General features: G+C 53.4%; 5 protein-coding genes and 1 non-coding gene across 6 annotated transcripts; 3 read left to right on the forward strand and 3 right to left on the reverse strand.

The window, feature by feature from the left end:
* Positions 1-204: 204 nt before the first annotated feature.
* INS49_001712 (uncharacterized protein) lies at positions 205-2,074 on the reverse strand (the record flags this gene model as incomplete). Its single annotated transcript, XM_043162536.1, has 5 exons — positions 205-876; positions 929-1,137; positions 1,202-1,529; positions 1,719-1,730; positions 1,799-2,074. 5 exons carry the CDS (start codon positions 2,072-2,074, stop codon positions 205-207), a joined length of 1,497 nt encoding a protein of 498 aa, XP_043031042.1.
* Positions 2,075-3,354: 1,280 nt separating this feature from the next.
* INS49_001713 (uncharacterized protein) lies at positions 3,355-6,651 on the forward strand (the record flags this gene model as incomplete). The annotated part of the gene is made up of 4 exons (XM_043162537.1): positions 3,355-3,387; positions 4,190-4,938; positions 5,788-6,367; positions 6,583-6,651. The coding sequence occupies 4 exons, from the start codon at positions 3,355-3,357 to the stop codon at positions 6,649-6,651; spliced, it is 1,431 nt and encodes a 476-aa protein (XP_043031043.1).
* A 1,444-nt stretch (positions 6,652-8,095) lies between these two features.
* Positions 8,096-8,176, forward strand: INS49_001714. The gene has a single exon. It is a non-coding gene; the product is annotated as a tRNA-Arg (tRNA).
* A 502-nt stretch (positions 8,177-8,678) lies between these two features.
* Positions 8,679-10,114, reverse strand: INS49_001715 (uncharacterized protein; the record flags this gene model as incomplete). The annotated part of the gene is made up of 2 exons (XM_043162538.1): positions 8,679-9,977; positions 10,040-10,114. The coding sequence occupies 2 exons, from the start codon at positions 10,112-10,114 to the stop codon at positions 8,679-8,681; spliced, it is 1,374 nt and encodes a 457-aa protein (XP_043031044.1).
* Positions 10,115-11,741: 1,627 nt separating this feature from the next.
* On the reverse strand, positions 11,742-12,584 carry INS49_001716 (uncharacterized protein; the record flags this gene model as incomplete). Its single annotated transcript, XM_043162539.1, has 2 exons — positions 11,742-12,250; positions 12,491-12,584. 2 exons carry the CDS (start codon positions 12,582-12,584, stop codon positions 11,742-11,744), a joined length of 603 nt encoding a protein of 200 aa, XP_043031045.1.
* A 1,062-nt stretch (positions 12,585-13,646) lies between these two features.
* Positions 13,647-14,953, forward strand: INS49_001717 (uncharacterized protein; the record flags this gene model as incomplete). Its single annotated transcript, XM_043162540.1, has 2 exons — positions 13,647-14,502; positions 14,622-14,953. The coding sequence occupies 2 exons, from the start codon at positions 13,647-13,649 to the stop codon at positions 14,951-14,953; spliced, it is 1,188 nt and encodes a 395-aa protein (XP_043031046.1).
* Positions 14,954-15,578: the final 625 nt, after the last annotated feature.

Below are 15,578 nucleotides of genomic sequence, written 5' to 3' on the forward strand. Positions count from 1 at the left end.
GAGTGCTCACGGCATCGGCTGTCTCACAGGTCTTCGCCCCGTTTGCGTGCCACAGTGATAGTAGCTCACCTCTCCAAAATTGTAGCCATGGGCGGTAAGAATGTACACTCGAAGTTCTATTTCTGGATAGTCTTGGTTCTCTGGGCGGACTCCTCCCACCTACCCCCCACACCACCATGACACCACTCCAGCCGGGCCAAACACTTACAGATGATACCGGAACGTCAGGTTCTCCTTGTCAGTCAACCCAGCGTAGGCCTGCTTGTCCGTCACCTCGTCAGCCCTCCGTCCCCTCGACCTGTTCTTCAGCGCGTAATATCCCCCAGCCAGAGGGGAAAATCCAACCAGCAGGGCCCAAGCGATAACCAGAGTGAGTTTGGCACTCCTAAAGCCGGGAGCCTCCTTGGCTCTGAACGTCTCTGGTCCGATAATATTCCCAACAGCAAAGGCGGCGTTCGCGGCGGCCGAAACGTAGGCGCGCTTGGTGTGCCCGGCAACATTGCAAGACAGCCACTGGAATACAATGATAGTCGCCCCCGGAAGTACGTTGATCAAGTACATTCCTACAAGCAGGCCACCCTTGTTCGAGTGGGGGAGGAAGCAGAGAAGGCCCGCGCCAATGGTGCCAACCGCCCCGGCGAAGGTAATGACGAGCCAACGATGCCCATAGTACCGCACAAAGGAGGCATTGCACATCGTCGCGATGATGTTGACCACACCACACGGCATGTTGAGAAGTGCAGCCTCTTTAGATGTATAGTCGAACGACTTCAGGATCGTGGCGGAGTATGCTGTGACGACCCCGGACCCGATGAGTTGCAGCGTCACGTTGATGAACAGGAGCCAGCAGCCTATGTCGAGCAAGCCCTCCAGGAGCTGCCCCCGGGTGGAAGTGGGTGTTCTGGATGCCGGTCTGGTTGACTTTCACGTGCTCTAGCAGCGCAACCTGGTCGTCGTTGCTCAAGAATCTCGCGGTCATGGGCGTATCCGGGACCATGAAGATGACGAGGACACCAAAGGCAATCGTTATGAGACCTAGTACCAGGAACATGGTCTTCCATCCACTCAAAGCCGCATCAGCCGATACATGCTGGAAGCCGAATGAGATCAGTCCGCCGAATATCTGGCCAAGTCCCACTGTAAGGCTGTCAATAATCTTCCTTGCTCTGCAGTTCACATGCGAGATCAGACATCCACGTACTGCCACTGTACCAAAAGGAGAAGCGCGTGGACTGCTCCTCATAGGTGAAGTATTGGCTGGCGATGAGGATCAAAGCCGGGAGGATCCCGGACTCAAATGCTCCACTCAACACTCGCAAGGCAACGAGACCAGCGTAGTTCTCAAGGGCGGCATGGCAAGCGTTGCAGAGGCCCCATCCGATAAGACAACAGCCCAAGAACTTTGCGACGGGCAGTCTGTTGAGCAGCCACACGTTCGGTAGCGAGAACACGAGGGAAGCTATCCAGAAGTCGGCATAAGCGTGCGAGTACTCATTACCCACGAGGTTGATCTGCTGCGCCATCCCCATCTGCAGCATACAGAGTCAGCTATCGAAGCAACCAGGAAGCAGTCCCATACGGATATGGGGATGACTGTGTCACGGTGTGGCCATAGTCTGCCTCAAAACCCGCTGCCCGATGAGGCCTTTGAGGCACAGGCTACAGATGGGGGATATATCTTCTGGAGAGCGTGTAGATTGTATCTGAAAGCCGCTTACGATGTTTGCATACTGGGCCTGTTAGTAAATGGCTTGCACAGATCTCATCCCTCAGCCCATTTCCGGAGTGAGTGTCTTACATTCAACAGAACCTTATCGAGGAAGTTCAGTGTGTAACAGCAACATAAGAAAGGGATAACACGGAAGTCAACCCTTCTCCTCAAAGCGCGGGTGAACGAGGGTTGTCTAGACAGGGACACCGCCGCGTCATTCTTGTGCTCCTTGAGGAAATCAAGTGCTTGGTCGAAGCGACTGTCATTGTCAGAACGGTCCGCTAGCACCGTGTCGTTATCTTTTGGGGTTCCATCGGATTCATGAACGCTGATGCCCTTCTTTTCCACAGAAATGTGTGCCATTGTAGCGACCAATTTTCTAGATGGTGTAACTTGGTTCACTGAGATACGCAGGAGGTGGAATATGTTTATAGACAGGGGAATGGCTAGGGGTCTGAAGGAGCGGTTGGAATTTGTCCGTGGTTTCGATGTTAAGTACATCCCATGGTCACATTCTCTGCATAGTCCCACTTTCCTCTGCAACATGTCAGTCTTCCAAGCTAGAGGCCTCTGGGAGCAGCGTCCTGCCAGGCATATGCGCGTGTCGAGTCAAACCGAGTCATAGATAAGCAAATATTGGCTGGGTCCATAAGGCCGCAGTGCTGAGAATGTGCCAAGGCCACCATGGTGTAAGCACTATCAAGCCCATGTAACGTCCTCTCAATGGTGAGGGGGTTGCCATGCCTTTGATTCCAATGAACCCTGCGGCAGCTTGCATGTGTGTGACCGCACAGTATGTGAGTTCCCGGGATTTTAATATTTCAATAGAGGGGAGCGACGCAGAACGTACGTGACTCCGGTTGAGGATGGCGCCGATATCTCCGTCAAGAACGATCCTGAACGGAGTGCTGGCGATGTCACTGCGTTACTGCTTTATTTGAATCTCTGAAGCACAAGTAACAGTGAGAAACCTTTTGCGAATGCTGAAAGACAGATGAGCAACCCAATTGATCGAGTCTCATCACCAAATACTGTCTCCCACCTCCTTCTCAATCAGTTGATTTCGTCACTCTGCCACTAAGAACATCAAGATTGACATTCCGGTCACCGATCCCCATTTTTTTCCGTTTAAGATAATTGATATCGTAATATAGCTCGCCTCGTTTCTCACCTTTGAACCAGCATTTTTAAATTTCATCGGTCGCTGTAACAAGCTATGAGGGACGCTTGATCGTATTTTGAATTCAATGTCAGCAAATTTTGTTTGTCATGAGTAGTTCGTTGAGTATATTCCAGGCACTCATCTCGCGACTGAATTCCCAAATGCAGAAATTGCGACTTTGTCTCACGTCTGGTCCTTCAAGTGGTAGGAACGATGGCTCTCGTTGGGACCACGGACATATGATCTTTACATCCCAGCGAGATCGAGTTTCCTCTGATGTCTCCTAGTCGGACTTCTTCCCAGTCCTCCGATAACAGAAAAACAGAGCATGGTCCTGGATCGCGGAACTCCAGTGTCGCCAGATTCAACGGCAAGTCCGCACTGATCTCACCCTATCGCACCTGTGGTCAGGGTGCACTTGATGATTCCCAAAATGTTTTTACTACATCAGTAGTTTTAGTATCAGCCTCAGAGCTTGGCGATGCTCGACCAAGTCCTCGTCGAGATCATAGAGGTCCGTAAAAACAAAAATGTCAACCACACAGCCTGAGGCATCGGTTGTGACAGCATGGTAGTGCGGCTGTGGGGTTACGATGTTTCGAAATTGGTGATGTTTTCTTTGAATGAAGTTACAGACTTCTTCTCTACAGCTGCAATCACAGCTTGGACAACAAGCTCAATCTGCGAGAAACAGCAGAGAGGCTCATTTCCGTGTTATCCTACTTCCTTCGATTTCATTCTCTTTTCTTTCTTTTCACTCTCGGGGTATGTTAGTGACCAAAACCCAAAATTCACGGAGCTAAGTGTCCAAAGAGGGAGGGGTGGGTCTTGAGAAGGAAGTGCCCAAACCAGCAGTTGCTTTTGAGGCAGCTAGCCTCTGCACCGTCCCTTCAAACAGGCCGCTTGCGGTTGCCAATCAACACAACTCGTCAGTGCCTCACAGTGACCAACTTCGTTCTATTAACTTCCGTCAAACAGTGAGTAATTACGGCTTGTACTACCCTCTCAAGCTCATTTGATATACCTTGCGGCTCAACTGACATCAAACGCATTGCTCTAGGGACTACAACAACTCATTCCAATCATCGCTGGCAGCAGTACAATCATGCCACTGCCGTCTTTTCCATTGAATAATGGGACCTTGTTGCCTGCGGTCAGTACAACTTTCCCGACGGCGTGCAAATGGATCTTGGGACCTTGGACTGATTGTAGCTGTGAGGCTCCTCATCGTGCAGATCGGATTCGGTACGGGGACAAAGTGGTTCAAGCAGGATGGCAAGGGCCCACTGAATCAAGATCTTATCTAAGTCCTCAAGGCTGCCATTTCCTCTGAATTCACCCACATCGACACAGCTGAGGCTTATGGCACCGAGGAAGAAGTTGGCATTGCCATCAAAGAGAGCAACGTTCCACGCCACAAGCTGTTCGTGACGACCAAGGTCCTGGACTCCATCGACGAAATCGGCTCCGCCTTTAACAACAGCCTTCACAAGTTGCAGCTTGATTATGTTGACATGTATGGCCTCCCCACATCTCCACCCTTTGGTCATTTGATGAAAGACAAAATTGATCTCACGCTTGCCAGGTACATGATCCACTCGCCGTACTGGACAACCGGCGAATTGAAGTTACAGGACGCCTGGAAGAAGATGGAGGCGGTCCGTCGTTCCGGCAAAGCCAAGGCCATCGGCGTGTCGAACTACCTCCGCCCGCACGTGGAGGCAACTCTTGCCGTAGCCAGCATCGTGCCTGCCGTCAATCAAATCGAGTTCCAACCCTACTTGCAACGATCCGAAGATTACATTCCCTGGCTGCGGAGCAAAGGCATTCAGGTCTCTGCTTTCAAGCCTCTGACGCCTATCGCTTCAGCTGCTGGCGGCCCTCTACACGCTGTCGTGGAGAGGACCTCCAAGAGGCGTGGGGTGTCTGTGAACTCAATTCTGCTTCGGTGGCAGGTGCAGAAGAACGTGGTGCCCGTTACCACAACGGGGAGGGAGAATAGGCTGAATGAGTACCTGGCAGCTGCCCAGTACGAGCTTACGGAGGAGGAGGTTGATGAGATCTCGTCCGTGGGGTTGACTCATCTTTCCAGGAATTGGGGCAAGGACTTCTTTGCTCCAGATGATAGGACTTGATCAAGGAGAGATCCGGAGGCTTTGTCTGGGTTACATAGACAAAATCATTCCGTCGCTTTGAATGCTCGGGCGAGAGATAGAATTTTGTGCAATGGTAAAGATCCATTGCAAGGGCCTGTTCTAGCACAATATTCGAGCCCCTGATCCATTCGGAGAAGAAAATATGCTCGTCCATCACATATCTGCATCGGAAGCACCTGTGAGCAGGTGTTCAAGGAATCAGCTTGTGTTGCGCTTGTGTCATGTTACGAAACATAGCCGGGTATCGTATACTCTCCGTGTCCAGAGCCTCTTCCACGCGTGTGATTATTGCAAGAGTGCCAGAGTCACGATGAGCTCCATTCAAAAACGGTTTGAAAGCATGGCGTTGCATTTTCCCCCAGCGTACCTTACCAGGAACCGGAGCGTGGGGTTCCACGAACATGCAGGTTGCTGCAAGTCTACCCGGCTTCGAACGTCTCATTTGCGGGAACTTCACAGCATAGCCTGCATGCTTTCTCAGCGCTATACTTCAAATTATCTAGGCAGATTGGTTGGTGGTCAGCGCAAGGGAGACGGGCTACCTCCTTAAAACACAGCCCCTATTTCGATGGGATCGGTCAAATCCCAGTCGTATCTTGTTCTTCTCGACAATCTCAACCATTGCTCAAGGTACTTGATAGCACATTCATGGTTGGCTCACTCTCGTTCTAAGTCAGCCTCAAGCCACTCGTTCGCTCACCTTCTGCCCACACCGCCTGGGAGCTGCTTCGGCAAGAACGACAACTCGGGAACGTTAGCCACGAGGAAACCGCCTTCAATATGCGGCTTATCAACGTCCATACGTACAAGCTCCAAGATTTCATGGGGGATTTATCGACGTATCCGAGCTATGCAATCTTGTCGCACACATGGGAGAAGGAGGAGGTTTCCTACCGAGATATGCAGGAACTGTCCGTCGCCAAATGGAAGAGAGGGTTCAAGAAGATTGAAATGTGCTGCCGACAAGCAGCCGCTGATGGATACCATTGGGCCTGGGTCGACACATGCTGTATCGACCAGACTTCAAGCGCGGAACTGTCCGAGGCCATCAACTCGATGTACAAGTGGTACGAGTCTTCTATGGTCTGCTACGCTTATCTAAGCGATGTGACCTCGGTCGAGAAATTCAAACAGAAGATCAACTCAACGTTGGCTGCACCACGCTGGTTCAGGAGAGGCTGGACGCTTCAAGAGCTAATCGCACCCCTTCGCGTCAAGTTCTTTTCGAACGGATGGCGCTTCCTTGGCTCCAAGCAGGACCTCTCCAGCCTCCTATCGAAATGGACCGGAATCCAGGTCTCGGTACTGGAGCACCAGGTCACTATCCACGATGTGTCAGTGGCTAACAGAATGCATTGGGCATCAAAGCGACGGACAACCAGAGTTGAGGACATCGCATATTGTCTGCTTGGGATTTTCGACGTGAACATGCCCCTACTATACGGTGAGGGTATGAGAGCGTTCGAAAGGCTTCAGGAGCAGATCCTCAGGACGACGAATGACAGCACCATTTTCTTGTGGCAGCTGAGGGACCGGAATGAATATCCCTCTAGACAATGGCTGCAGACGGCGAGAACGAACAGATTGGGAAGCATGTTTGCATCGAGCCCAAGAGAGTTTGACCGGATATGCGATGTCGTTTCCCTGGCGGACGACGACTCTTCTGAGCCTCAACTAATGCCACGAGTGAAGGGCCTTCGAATTACCCTTCCCATGAGACAAGTTTGCGAGAGTGATTTCGACATTTTTCCTTTGCCCGAGTCATGGAAGGATACCCTGGACAGTTCGTACCTCGCAGCACTACCATGCACGTTCACCCAACCCCCATGGACGGGTAACCGGGTGGTGGTCTTCCTTCGTGCTTACGACGCCAGAACTTCTCCACGGGATGGCCTCAATTTCATAAGAGCCACGACCTTTGTCTTCGCCGTTCCGGAACTGGAGGTCGCAGAGTGGAAGCGCCACACGTGTCTAATCCGCGGGCATCTAAGCAAGCCGGGGCTTACCTCTAACGAACTGCGTGTGCGCAGTCACGTTATGCTCGGCCCTGGGGCGCCTTTCTCCGTCGAAATGATCGAGGTAAAGAGGAAATACTCCGAAGGTCATCTCTTTGATTCGTTATGCTGGTACATGCTCCATCATCATGACGGGGAGCAACAGTATGTTCTGGCTTGCGGTCTCAGACCCGACGAGTCCAAGTCCCCTGTGGCTTTCTTTGAATGCAGGGAGGCGCCGCAAGACCATGAAGATTTCCACATGCTGCTGGAATTGATCGAACGCAAGGCCAGGCTATCGGCGCAGTGGAAGTCCTTACGCGATGCCTATGGTCCAGTCGCCGAAGAGCAAAAACAACTTGAGAATGGGCTGGTGTTGGACATAATTCTTAAGCGCGAACGAGGAATTCCTCAGAGCCCTGTCGACGAATTCAGGATACAGCTTGAGTGCTACACACCGCCTCGTATTGTGTTGTGTGCGGTTCACCCAAATACACGTCTTCAACTTATTACCTATGGCGGCTGAAGGGCCAGCGCTCCAAGCTCCGGCGGATCATGAGGATGATGCGAGGAATGCCACTCGCTCGAAATGGACCATTGCAGATCTCGAATAATTGTCCAATAGATAAGTGTCATGGGTCAAATTAATCAAGAAATAAAGGAACTTACCAGTGTCTAGTGGCCTATAGTTGGCCGGGCAGGGTGGATCACGCCGGCTACATACATGAGTACCTGTGTAGATACATGGTCCATGTAGCACAATCCCGCAATATGCGGTGAAAGCTGGGCAGCCAAAGGTGCAGATTGGGGAGCTTCAGAGCGTGGATTTTCTGACTCCTCTATGCTGTCTGTTACGAGATATGTTGTGAGGTATCAGCATCAGTAGACATACATCCTGGGAACTCAAAGAACCTTGACGCCAGCTGGCAGCCTCCCAGAATCAGGCACACTTGCACCTTGAAAACAAGGACCTGAGCCCTATCTGATGGACCAGGCCACATTAAAGGCACACTAAGACATATAACCACACCGCCTTCAGAGGAAACCAGTGAAAAAGAGCAACTCATCCAACGGCCATGTAGATCAATCGTAGATCGCCACTCTCCTATATTGGGCAAAGTGGAGGTTGCGGGTTCAAGTCCCGCCATGGTCTTCGCTGACATTTGTTTTCTCTTTTGGTGTTTTGGACTTTTTGGAGGCCGTCAGTAGGAGTGTGGACATGGATGGCCTGAGGGAGGAAGCCAGCTGGGAGGCAGCACTCGAGACTGATTCCTTGCCTTGCAGCAGAACATTTGCCCAGAGCAATCATGATCCTACTCATCAACACTGATGCCACTGAGAATCTTATCTTGCTATTTTATCAAACAGAACTATTGTACAAATTTGATTTGGTCGGTCAAGCCGGGGGTCACCTGGTTCAGATAGCTCTCCCACTACAAACGGCCGGGCCCACACTAACCTCGTATACATTGGCAATCACGGTAACAACAGGCGAGAAGGCCAGCGGAGAATGTCGTCTAGAAAACGTTCCCATATCTGCTGGGAATCGCGCTTAGGCTCAAGGGAACAATGATTGATATATCCAAAAAGTAGGCTATGTCCTCCCCAATGCTAGATTATCTCACATGTTTTGTTACCCTCCCCCATCGATCTCATTACGCCTTCTTCCCAGACTTAACCTTGGCACTTTTCTCACTTCCAGACGGGGTACTTAGCCCACCAAAGACGATGGCGGCCACCCCAGCGATCCCAGCAGCACCGATGGCGTACGCGACCTCGCGCCCAGCCCACCAGTACACACTCGTGAACAAGATGGGGCCGAGCCCACGGCCGACCTGGCCCCAGCTCCTCATGACGCCGAGCTTTCCGCCCCTCTCGCCTTCGCTCGCCTCGAAAGATGCCAGTGCGTTCAAGCCTGTCACGACGGTCGCGGAGGTCGTGGCCAGGAAGGTGGCAGCCAGGTAGAGCATGGGCACGCTCGTGAGACGCCCGAGGAGGACGAAGGCGAGGAGGCAGGCGAAGACTCCCGTCTTCACGGAGAGCAGTGGGGGCAGGCGACGGGTCACGCCACCTTGTAGGATCGACGCGATCAGCCCGACAAAGCCTAGGAGGCGACCGTTCTTTGCCGAGGAGTACCCGAAGAGGTCGTAGGTCATAAAGGGCAGCGAGAACTCCATACCGGAGAAGAACAGCAGGAAGGCGAAGTGAGTCGCGTTCAGCACGAAGTGAGAGTTTGTGCGCTGGATGGGCTGCTGCTCGGCGGCCTTCCCGTTGGTCTTCTCCTCCTTGGTGGCATGGCCGTTCGTGTTGTCCTCAGACATCGAGGGCAGCGTCTCCGGCAGCGAAGTGTACAGGTAGACGGTCTCGGTGACGATCAAGAACAAGCTGAACCCCGCGGCGGTCGCGAAGGGGTTGGCGGCCACGGTCGGAATGCTGCTGAGCCATGCGCCGAGGGCGGGGCCGAAGGTGAAGGCGATGGAGAAGCAGGCGCCGATCAGGGCCATGGTGCTCCCTCTCGTGGTGCTATCGCTGATGTCGGTCGCGATGGCCGTCGCCAGCTGGACGTTGCCCTCGGACAGCCCGCCGACCACCCTGCTCAGGAGGAAGGTGCGGAAGTCCACGGCCATGACCCACAGCAGCACCGAGAGTATGTTGCCAATCATGCTGGCCAGCAGTGCGGTGCGCCGGCCGTACCTGTCGGACAGTGTCCCGATGATGGGCGACGCGACAGCCTGGAGCAGGGAGAAGAGCGAGCCCAGGGCGCCGCCGAGCAATACGATGTCATAGCGAGAGTCGATGGGGCGCGCAAAGGCGGCCTTGTAGGCATTGAGCTGGCTGAGCACCCATGATAGGAGGGTGTCCTTTGGAGGGGCGGTCGGGTCGGTTGGGGCTTCGGAGTTGCGGTAGAATTCGAGGAGCTTGGGGAAGAGAGGGAGGATGAAGGTGAAGGATATCTGGCGCATTCATGTCAGCAGATGGGTCGCGAGCGAGGCAGGGCAACAGATGCTATATTTACCAAATCCAGCAGGAGAGAAACGAAGACGACCTTGAGTACCCTCTTGCGGGTGGCCGCATCGACTGATCCCGCCATGGTGGTGCTCCAGGCGTTGTGGAGGTCAAAGCGAAAGTGGTGAGGAATGGCAAGAAACAGCTGCAGTCCGGTAAAGTCAAGAAGCCAAGTGTGCTGATCCGGGAGCGAGAGACGGCGATGGACGGGACGAGGGTTGACAGAAGGAAAGATGGGATGATCGAGAAGAAACCGAGGGAAAAAAAACTAGAGGTACACGTTAGCAGCTTACAACAGGTGTTTTGTGACGAAATGCCTGGAGACTTCGACGGAGTCGGTTTTGTTTCAAGCTTCAGCAGTGGTGGGGCTGACGTACGCCAGCCTTGTGGCATCAGTGAGTCGTATCCGTACAGCACGAGGGCCGGGCGGTCGCTGGGAACCCATGTGCCCCCTGCTCCTCGCTGCAGACAGCTGTCATTTTAGGTATCTCGGGGTCTCGGACGGACCCGTTCAGCTGCAGGTCCATCAATGCCCCTGATCCTAGCGCAGATCTCGACAATTCGACCTCATCTCTTGGCCCACACCACATCCGGATGCTCGTGGGGCTCCGGTCTTGACCTGCCACTTGAATGATTTATCGGGGCTCAATTGCATTTCGGTAATTGCACTCTGCGAATTACAAGACGTCGTTTGGTCATCACGGGCGATGACCTCGTGACGAGGGCCATCTGCAGCTTGATTGAAGGACGGCCAGGGCATTACTGCTTGACTTAAGGCGCATTAGATCCATGTTTAAAATAGCATCGAGTCGCCTATTTTCGAACCCAAACAAGCAACAGTCAACACTGCCTCACTCCGGATGAAGCACAACACCTTCACGGGGCAGTTATCCCACGTCACAAAAGCCGTCGCAAAGCTGAAAGTTCAGTCCGTCAGAGACCAACATACTGCCGGCGGAGATCGCTCGCTAGTCATCCACCAGTTTCGTAGCTAATTGTAAGCATAGCCATAGCTGTTACTGGTCAAGCCCCAATCGACTGGACGAGGCGTATGACACTACCTAGGTAGGTGACACAATACATATGAAGACCGACAGCGAGAAGACCCGGAATTTTACGGCTGGGAAACAAGATGTGTCCACCCTCTTCGCCTTATGATGTATTTGGTATGACTTCTCTCGAGGTTCGTCCTCTGGTGTTATCACTTTTGGTCCCTCGCTCACCAATTGAGAAGAGATACCGTCACGGTTCACATCATATCACGGACTGCCAGCGTGCTTCCGTGGAAAACAAATGTGCTGTAAGAAACACCAGCGATCATGCGCTCACTTACAGCAGTCAGATCCCTTGTCTGGCCTACAGACAGGCTGCACAGTCATGAGCAGCAGGATGCACAGAGGAGTCTTGTGAGTTGGGCAATGACGACGTAACGTGATGCGTAGACCAAGAGAGATTCTGCGGTCGGGAGATGGTTTTAAACACGCCATTGATCATTTACTCGTGCTTTAATGCGTCGAATCTCTATATGACATGCTCTAGTTGATAAGTAGTTCCCTGTTTCCCGCACGAGCGGAATTCAGATTCCTTCACTGCCCATAACAAACCACCCTGGACCGCATCAGACGCGTCCAGGTCTATACGCCACAAGCTCTAGGTGACCCTGCCTCCTCTATATATCTCTCACAACCACGGCTCACACAATATTCCATGGCTTAACCCGCCGCAACCAGGCTCATGTAGACTCCCCAGACAACACCGGCCAGTGAACCAACCAGGTTCCTCCCCTCGATACTCTTCACAACAACAAAGTTGAACAAGCTCACCATGGGCCAGAGGCTTAGCCCGGCCTTCATGATCGGGTAGAACTCTACCTTTGCCTGCTCGAGCACCAGCCGCCAGTCGACCTGGCTGTAGTCGATGGCCTTCCCGCTGGTCAAGAACGCGATGTCTGACGCGTCAGTGGCGAGGGCCCTGTGAGCCATAGCCTGCTTGATGCTGTGGAGGAAGCAGCTGAACATCACGGTATTGAATGCGGCGCCGATGGTCTGGTCGAGGATGAACTTGATGATGGTGTTGGACACATCAAGCTTGGTCTCGACGAGCTTGCCCTCGCGGGCCTCCCGGTCGAGCTCCTTGTCATTGGAGCCGGATGCTGATCTGATGGCCTCCGACGATGGGACGGTCTTTGTGGCTGGGAAGGTGGACTCGAGGAAGTCTTGCCCTGCAGAGGTGTGAGCGAGAGAACGCGGGTGTGCGACACTGAGTGCGGCATGGCAGCCAGCGCCGGTGAGGCTGCGATATATGTTATGGCTTCGAGACGTACACAGGAAGTTGGGTGGGGTGGACACCACGGTAAAAAGAAAAAATTGGACTACGGGAATCCAGTCGACCACGAATTGTTTCTAACACACGGTAAGCCGAAACACGCGGTTGAGAAGCTTCGAAGTTGATCATACATCACTCCGGTAGGCTGTGATGGCCTGGGCCAGGATGTTTGATGTTGCGCTCAGCACTGCGCTCTGGGCGGTGGCCGAGACAATGGGTGGGAGGGCCATCTTGACACTGGTCCTCGAGCTAGCGCTGGTTCCTGAGCGAAGTGTGAACAGTTCTGTCTGCGCGTGGATCTGCTTTGGTTTAGATTATCCCCTTGGCTGGGTGCAGGGCACAAGCATAAGAGTCTGCTGCAGCCTTTGTTGCTCCGGGCCAGAGCAGCTGACGTCATGGAACAGCGTCGAGCACAACAAAGCTGTCTCCGTCTCCACCCCCAACCACCCCCCTCTATACTCAGCTCGAGCAGGCCCCTAACCCGCGGAAGGACCGTGCCGATTGCAACGCCGTATTTCGACTCCCGCCTGTGCACTGCCCGGCAAGATTTCCTTTGCCCCGAGGCAAGACAGCATTTCTCAGTCGACCGTCTCTTCGTTCATTCCCCTTCAGTCTGACTCACGAGCTGGACAGTCGACTGACAACCTATCTCACCGGACTGAAATGGTCGTCTGATCGTGTTGAGGCTCGAGGTAAGCAGCCGTCTCTCAGGTCCAAGTCTCATCCCGCACGTTCCGTTCCGTTTTTTTTTTTTTTTACATGGCCTCAGCTCCGGCCCACCGTGCCGTGCAGCACGGCGCCGTGTCCATTCTCCCGTCAACCCCTCAACTCCGCAACCGACGGCCGAGGTTTCTCAGGCCCCAAGCCCGACCAAAACCCGTCCATGTCCCGAGGTATGGCGGGATTGCGAACCTTGATCCCCAACTATGCCCAGGATTGGCGCTACTGGCCCTTACCATTACCTCGTCCATAAAGCACCACGTTTCCACCATAAGGTCTCAAGATGGTGCATTCGGCTGGTCTTGCGCCGCATCAGAGAGCATTTGCACAGTTATGCTTCTCGTTGCGCTACCTATGCCAGCGAGGCTTACTACACTGATCTCATCGAATAGCTGACAATCATGCTGCAGTCTTCACAGGCCTCACATTCGCCACGGGGTTCCAGGTCACCCGCGTGTCACCCGACCTCGTCATCACTGTCCATCTCTTTCAATCTCACGCCAGCTACTTATTCCCAGCCGCCGTCACCGGTCTCTTCCGTCTTCTCATCCACATCCTCCACACAGTCCAGCATGGCATCATCAAATGAAGCAGACCCGGTGTCCACCGAGGTTGAGAACCACTACTTCAGTTCGAACCCTCCTCCAAAAGACCTCCCTAAGCATACCACCCAGGCCGAGGAGTTCATCAACTTCCACCATGCTGCCAACCGCCGCGTGTGCCTCGTCACGTCAGGCGGTACCACCGTTCCCCTAGAGAAGCAGACAGTCCGTTTCATCGACAATTTCTCTGCAGGCACGCGTGGCGCCACGTCGGCCGAGTACTTCCTCGAGGCCGGCTACGCAGTGATATTCCTGCACCGCCAGTTCTCCCTGCTCCCTTACTCCCGCCACTACAGCCACGCGACGGACTGCTTCCTGGACTTCCTGACCGAGGGGCAAGACGGGACGGTCGTCGCCAAGCCCGAGTTCACGCCCAAGATGCTATCCGTGCTGCGCAAGTACCACTCGGCTAGGAGCCAGAACCTGCTGCTGACGGTGCCGTTCGTGACGATCGGGGACTACCTGCACGAGCTGCGCGCCATTGCGCGCCTGATGCAGCCTTTGGGTCCGGACGGCCTGCTGTACCTTGCCGCCGCGGCGTCCGATTTCTTCCTGCCGCAGGACAGGATGTCGGAGCACAAGATCCAGAGCACGGGTGCCGTGGACGGGGTTAAGAAGGCGTCCGACAAGGCGGAGACAAAGGCACCGGCGAAGGGGAACTCGAGCGAGGAAGAGACATTCGACAACTTTGACTCGAGCCCCCAGGTGCCGAGGAGCAAGAGGCTTGTAGTGGACTTGGACCCCGTGCCGAAGTTCCTGAAGAACCTTGTCGACGGGTGGGCCCCGCAGTGCATGATTGTGAGCTTCAAATTGGAGACAGACCCAGGTAAGCTGACATCGAATACCATTGTAATTTTCACATCTATCCGATCATTCTCCCAATTCGAATTCTTTCTGCTTCCCTACTGTACAATTTCGCATATGGTGCTGATAACCTCTCTCAAGAAATCCTCGTGCACAAAGCGAAGTATGCCCTCGAGCGGTACAGCCATAACCTCGTCATCGGCAATCTGCTGTCTACCCGCAAATGGGAGGTCGTATTTGTGTCGCCAACCCGTCCGGACAAGTGGATCCGCGTGCCGTCTGTCCAGACCACAGCCGGTCATAAGAGGACGATCAGTGAGACCGAGAAGGAGAAACCCCTGGATCCTAGCACGCTGCCCGAGGGAGATCCGGAGGTCGAGATCGAGAGTATCATCATTCCTGCCCTAAAAGAGGTTCACACTGCCCACATTGTAGAGGCTAAGGGCACTGAGAACGGGGAGAAGAAGGCTTGATGCGCGACACTGCCAGTGTTGGAGAAGGGAGAAAATTCTTTTTATTCTCAGACCTTGGAGGCAGTCGTTGGCAAGTCACTTGCTGTAAATACGCGAGTAAGTATATATACATATTATACATTATAGAAAGGTCACGCTGCTCAGGCTGTGATGCTGCCTCAACCTCAGCAACTCGGCGATGACATTTAAGAGCGCGCAATAGGTACCTGGGCTGTCATCAAGTAGATCTGCCAATTGTTGACTTATGAAAGCTGCAAGACATCTAGGCTGATGAGATCAAAAGAGGCAACGATGTTCAGATGACATCTTATGAGTAATATTTTGGCGGAGCATCAACCTAGGCGCAAGTCTATCAAAGTTAGCAAGTCTGACAGGATAAGACGTTTTGGTAAAAGACAGACAACCTACTTTGATTTTCTTAGCCGCACTTCAATATTATCACACTATGTGATACCGCACTGGACTCCTCTGCCGTCGCCACAGGACTCTTGTAGGCTCTCCTTTCCACAATAGCATTAACAGCCCTATGCCTAAGCAACAAGATAGATTAATACTGTGCTGCTATTCTCAAGTATCTCGTTTGTTGCTTTTGCTGGGTGGTAGAGAACACTTTTCCTGGTTAATC

The sequence above is a fragment of the Diaporthe citri genome, assembly GCF_014595645.1.
Source record: "Diaporthe citri strain NFHF-8-4 chromosome Unknown scaffold_1, whole genome shotgun sequence".
Taxonomy (NCBI): Eukaryota; Fungi; Ascomycota; class Sordariomycetes; order Diaporthales; family Diaporthaceae; genus Diaporthe; species Diaporthe citri.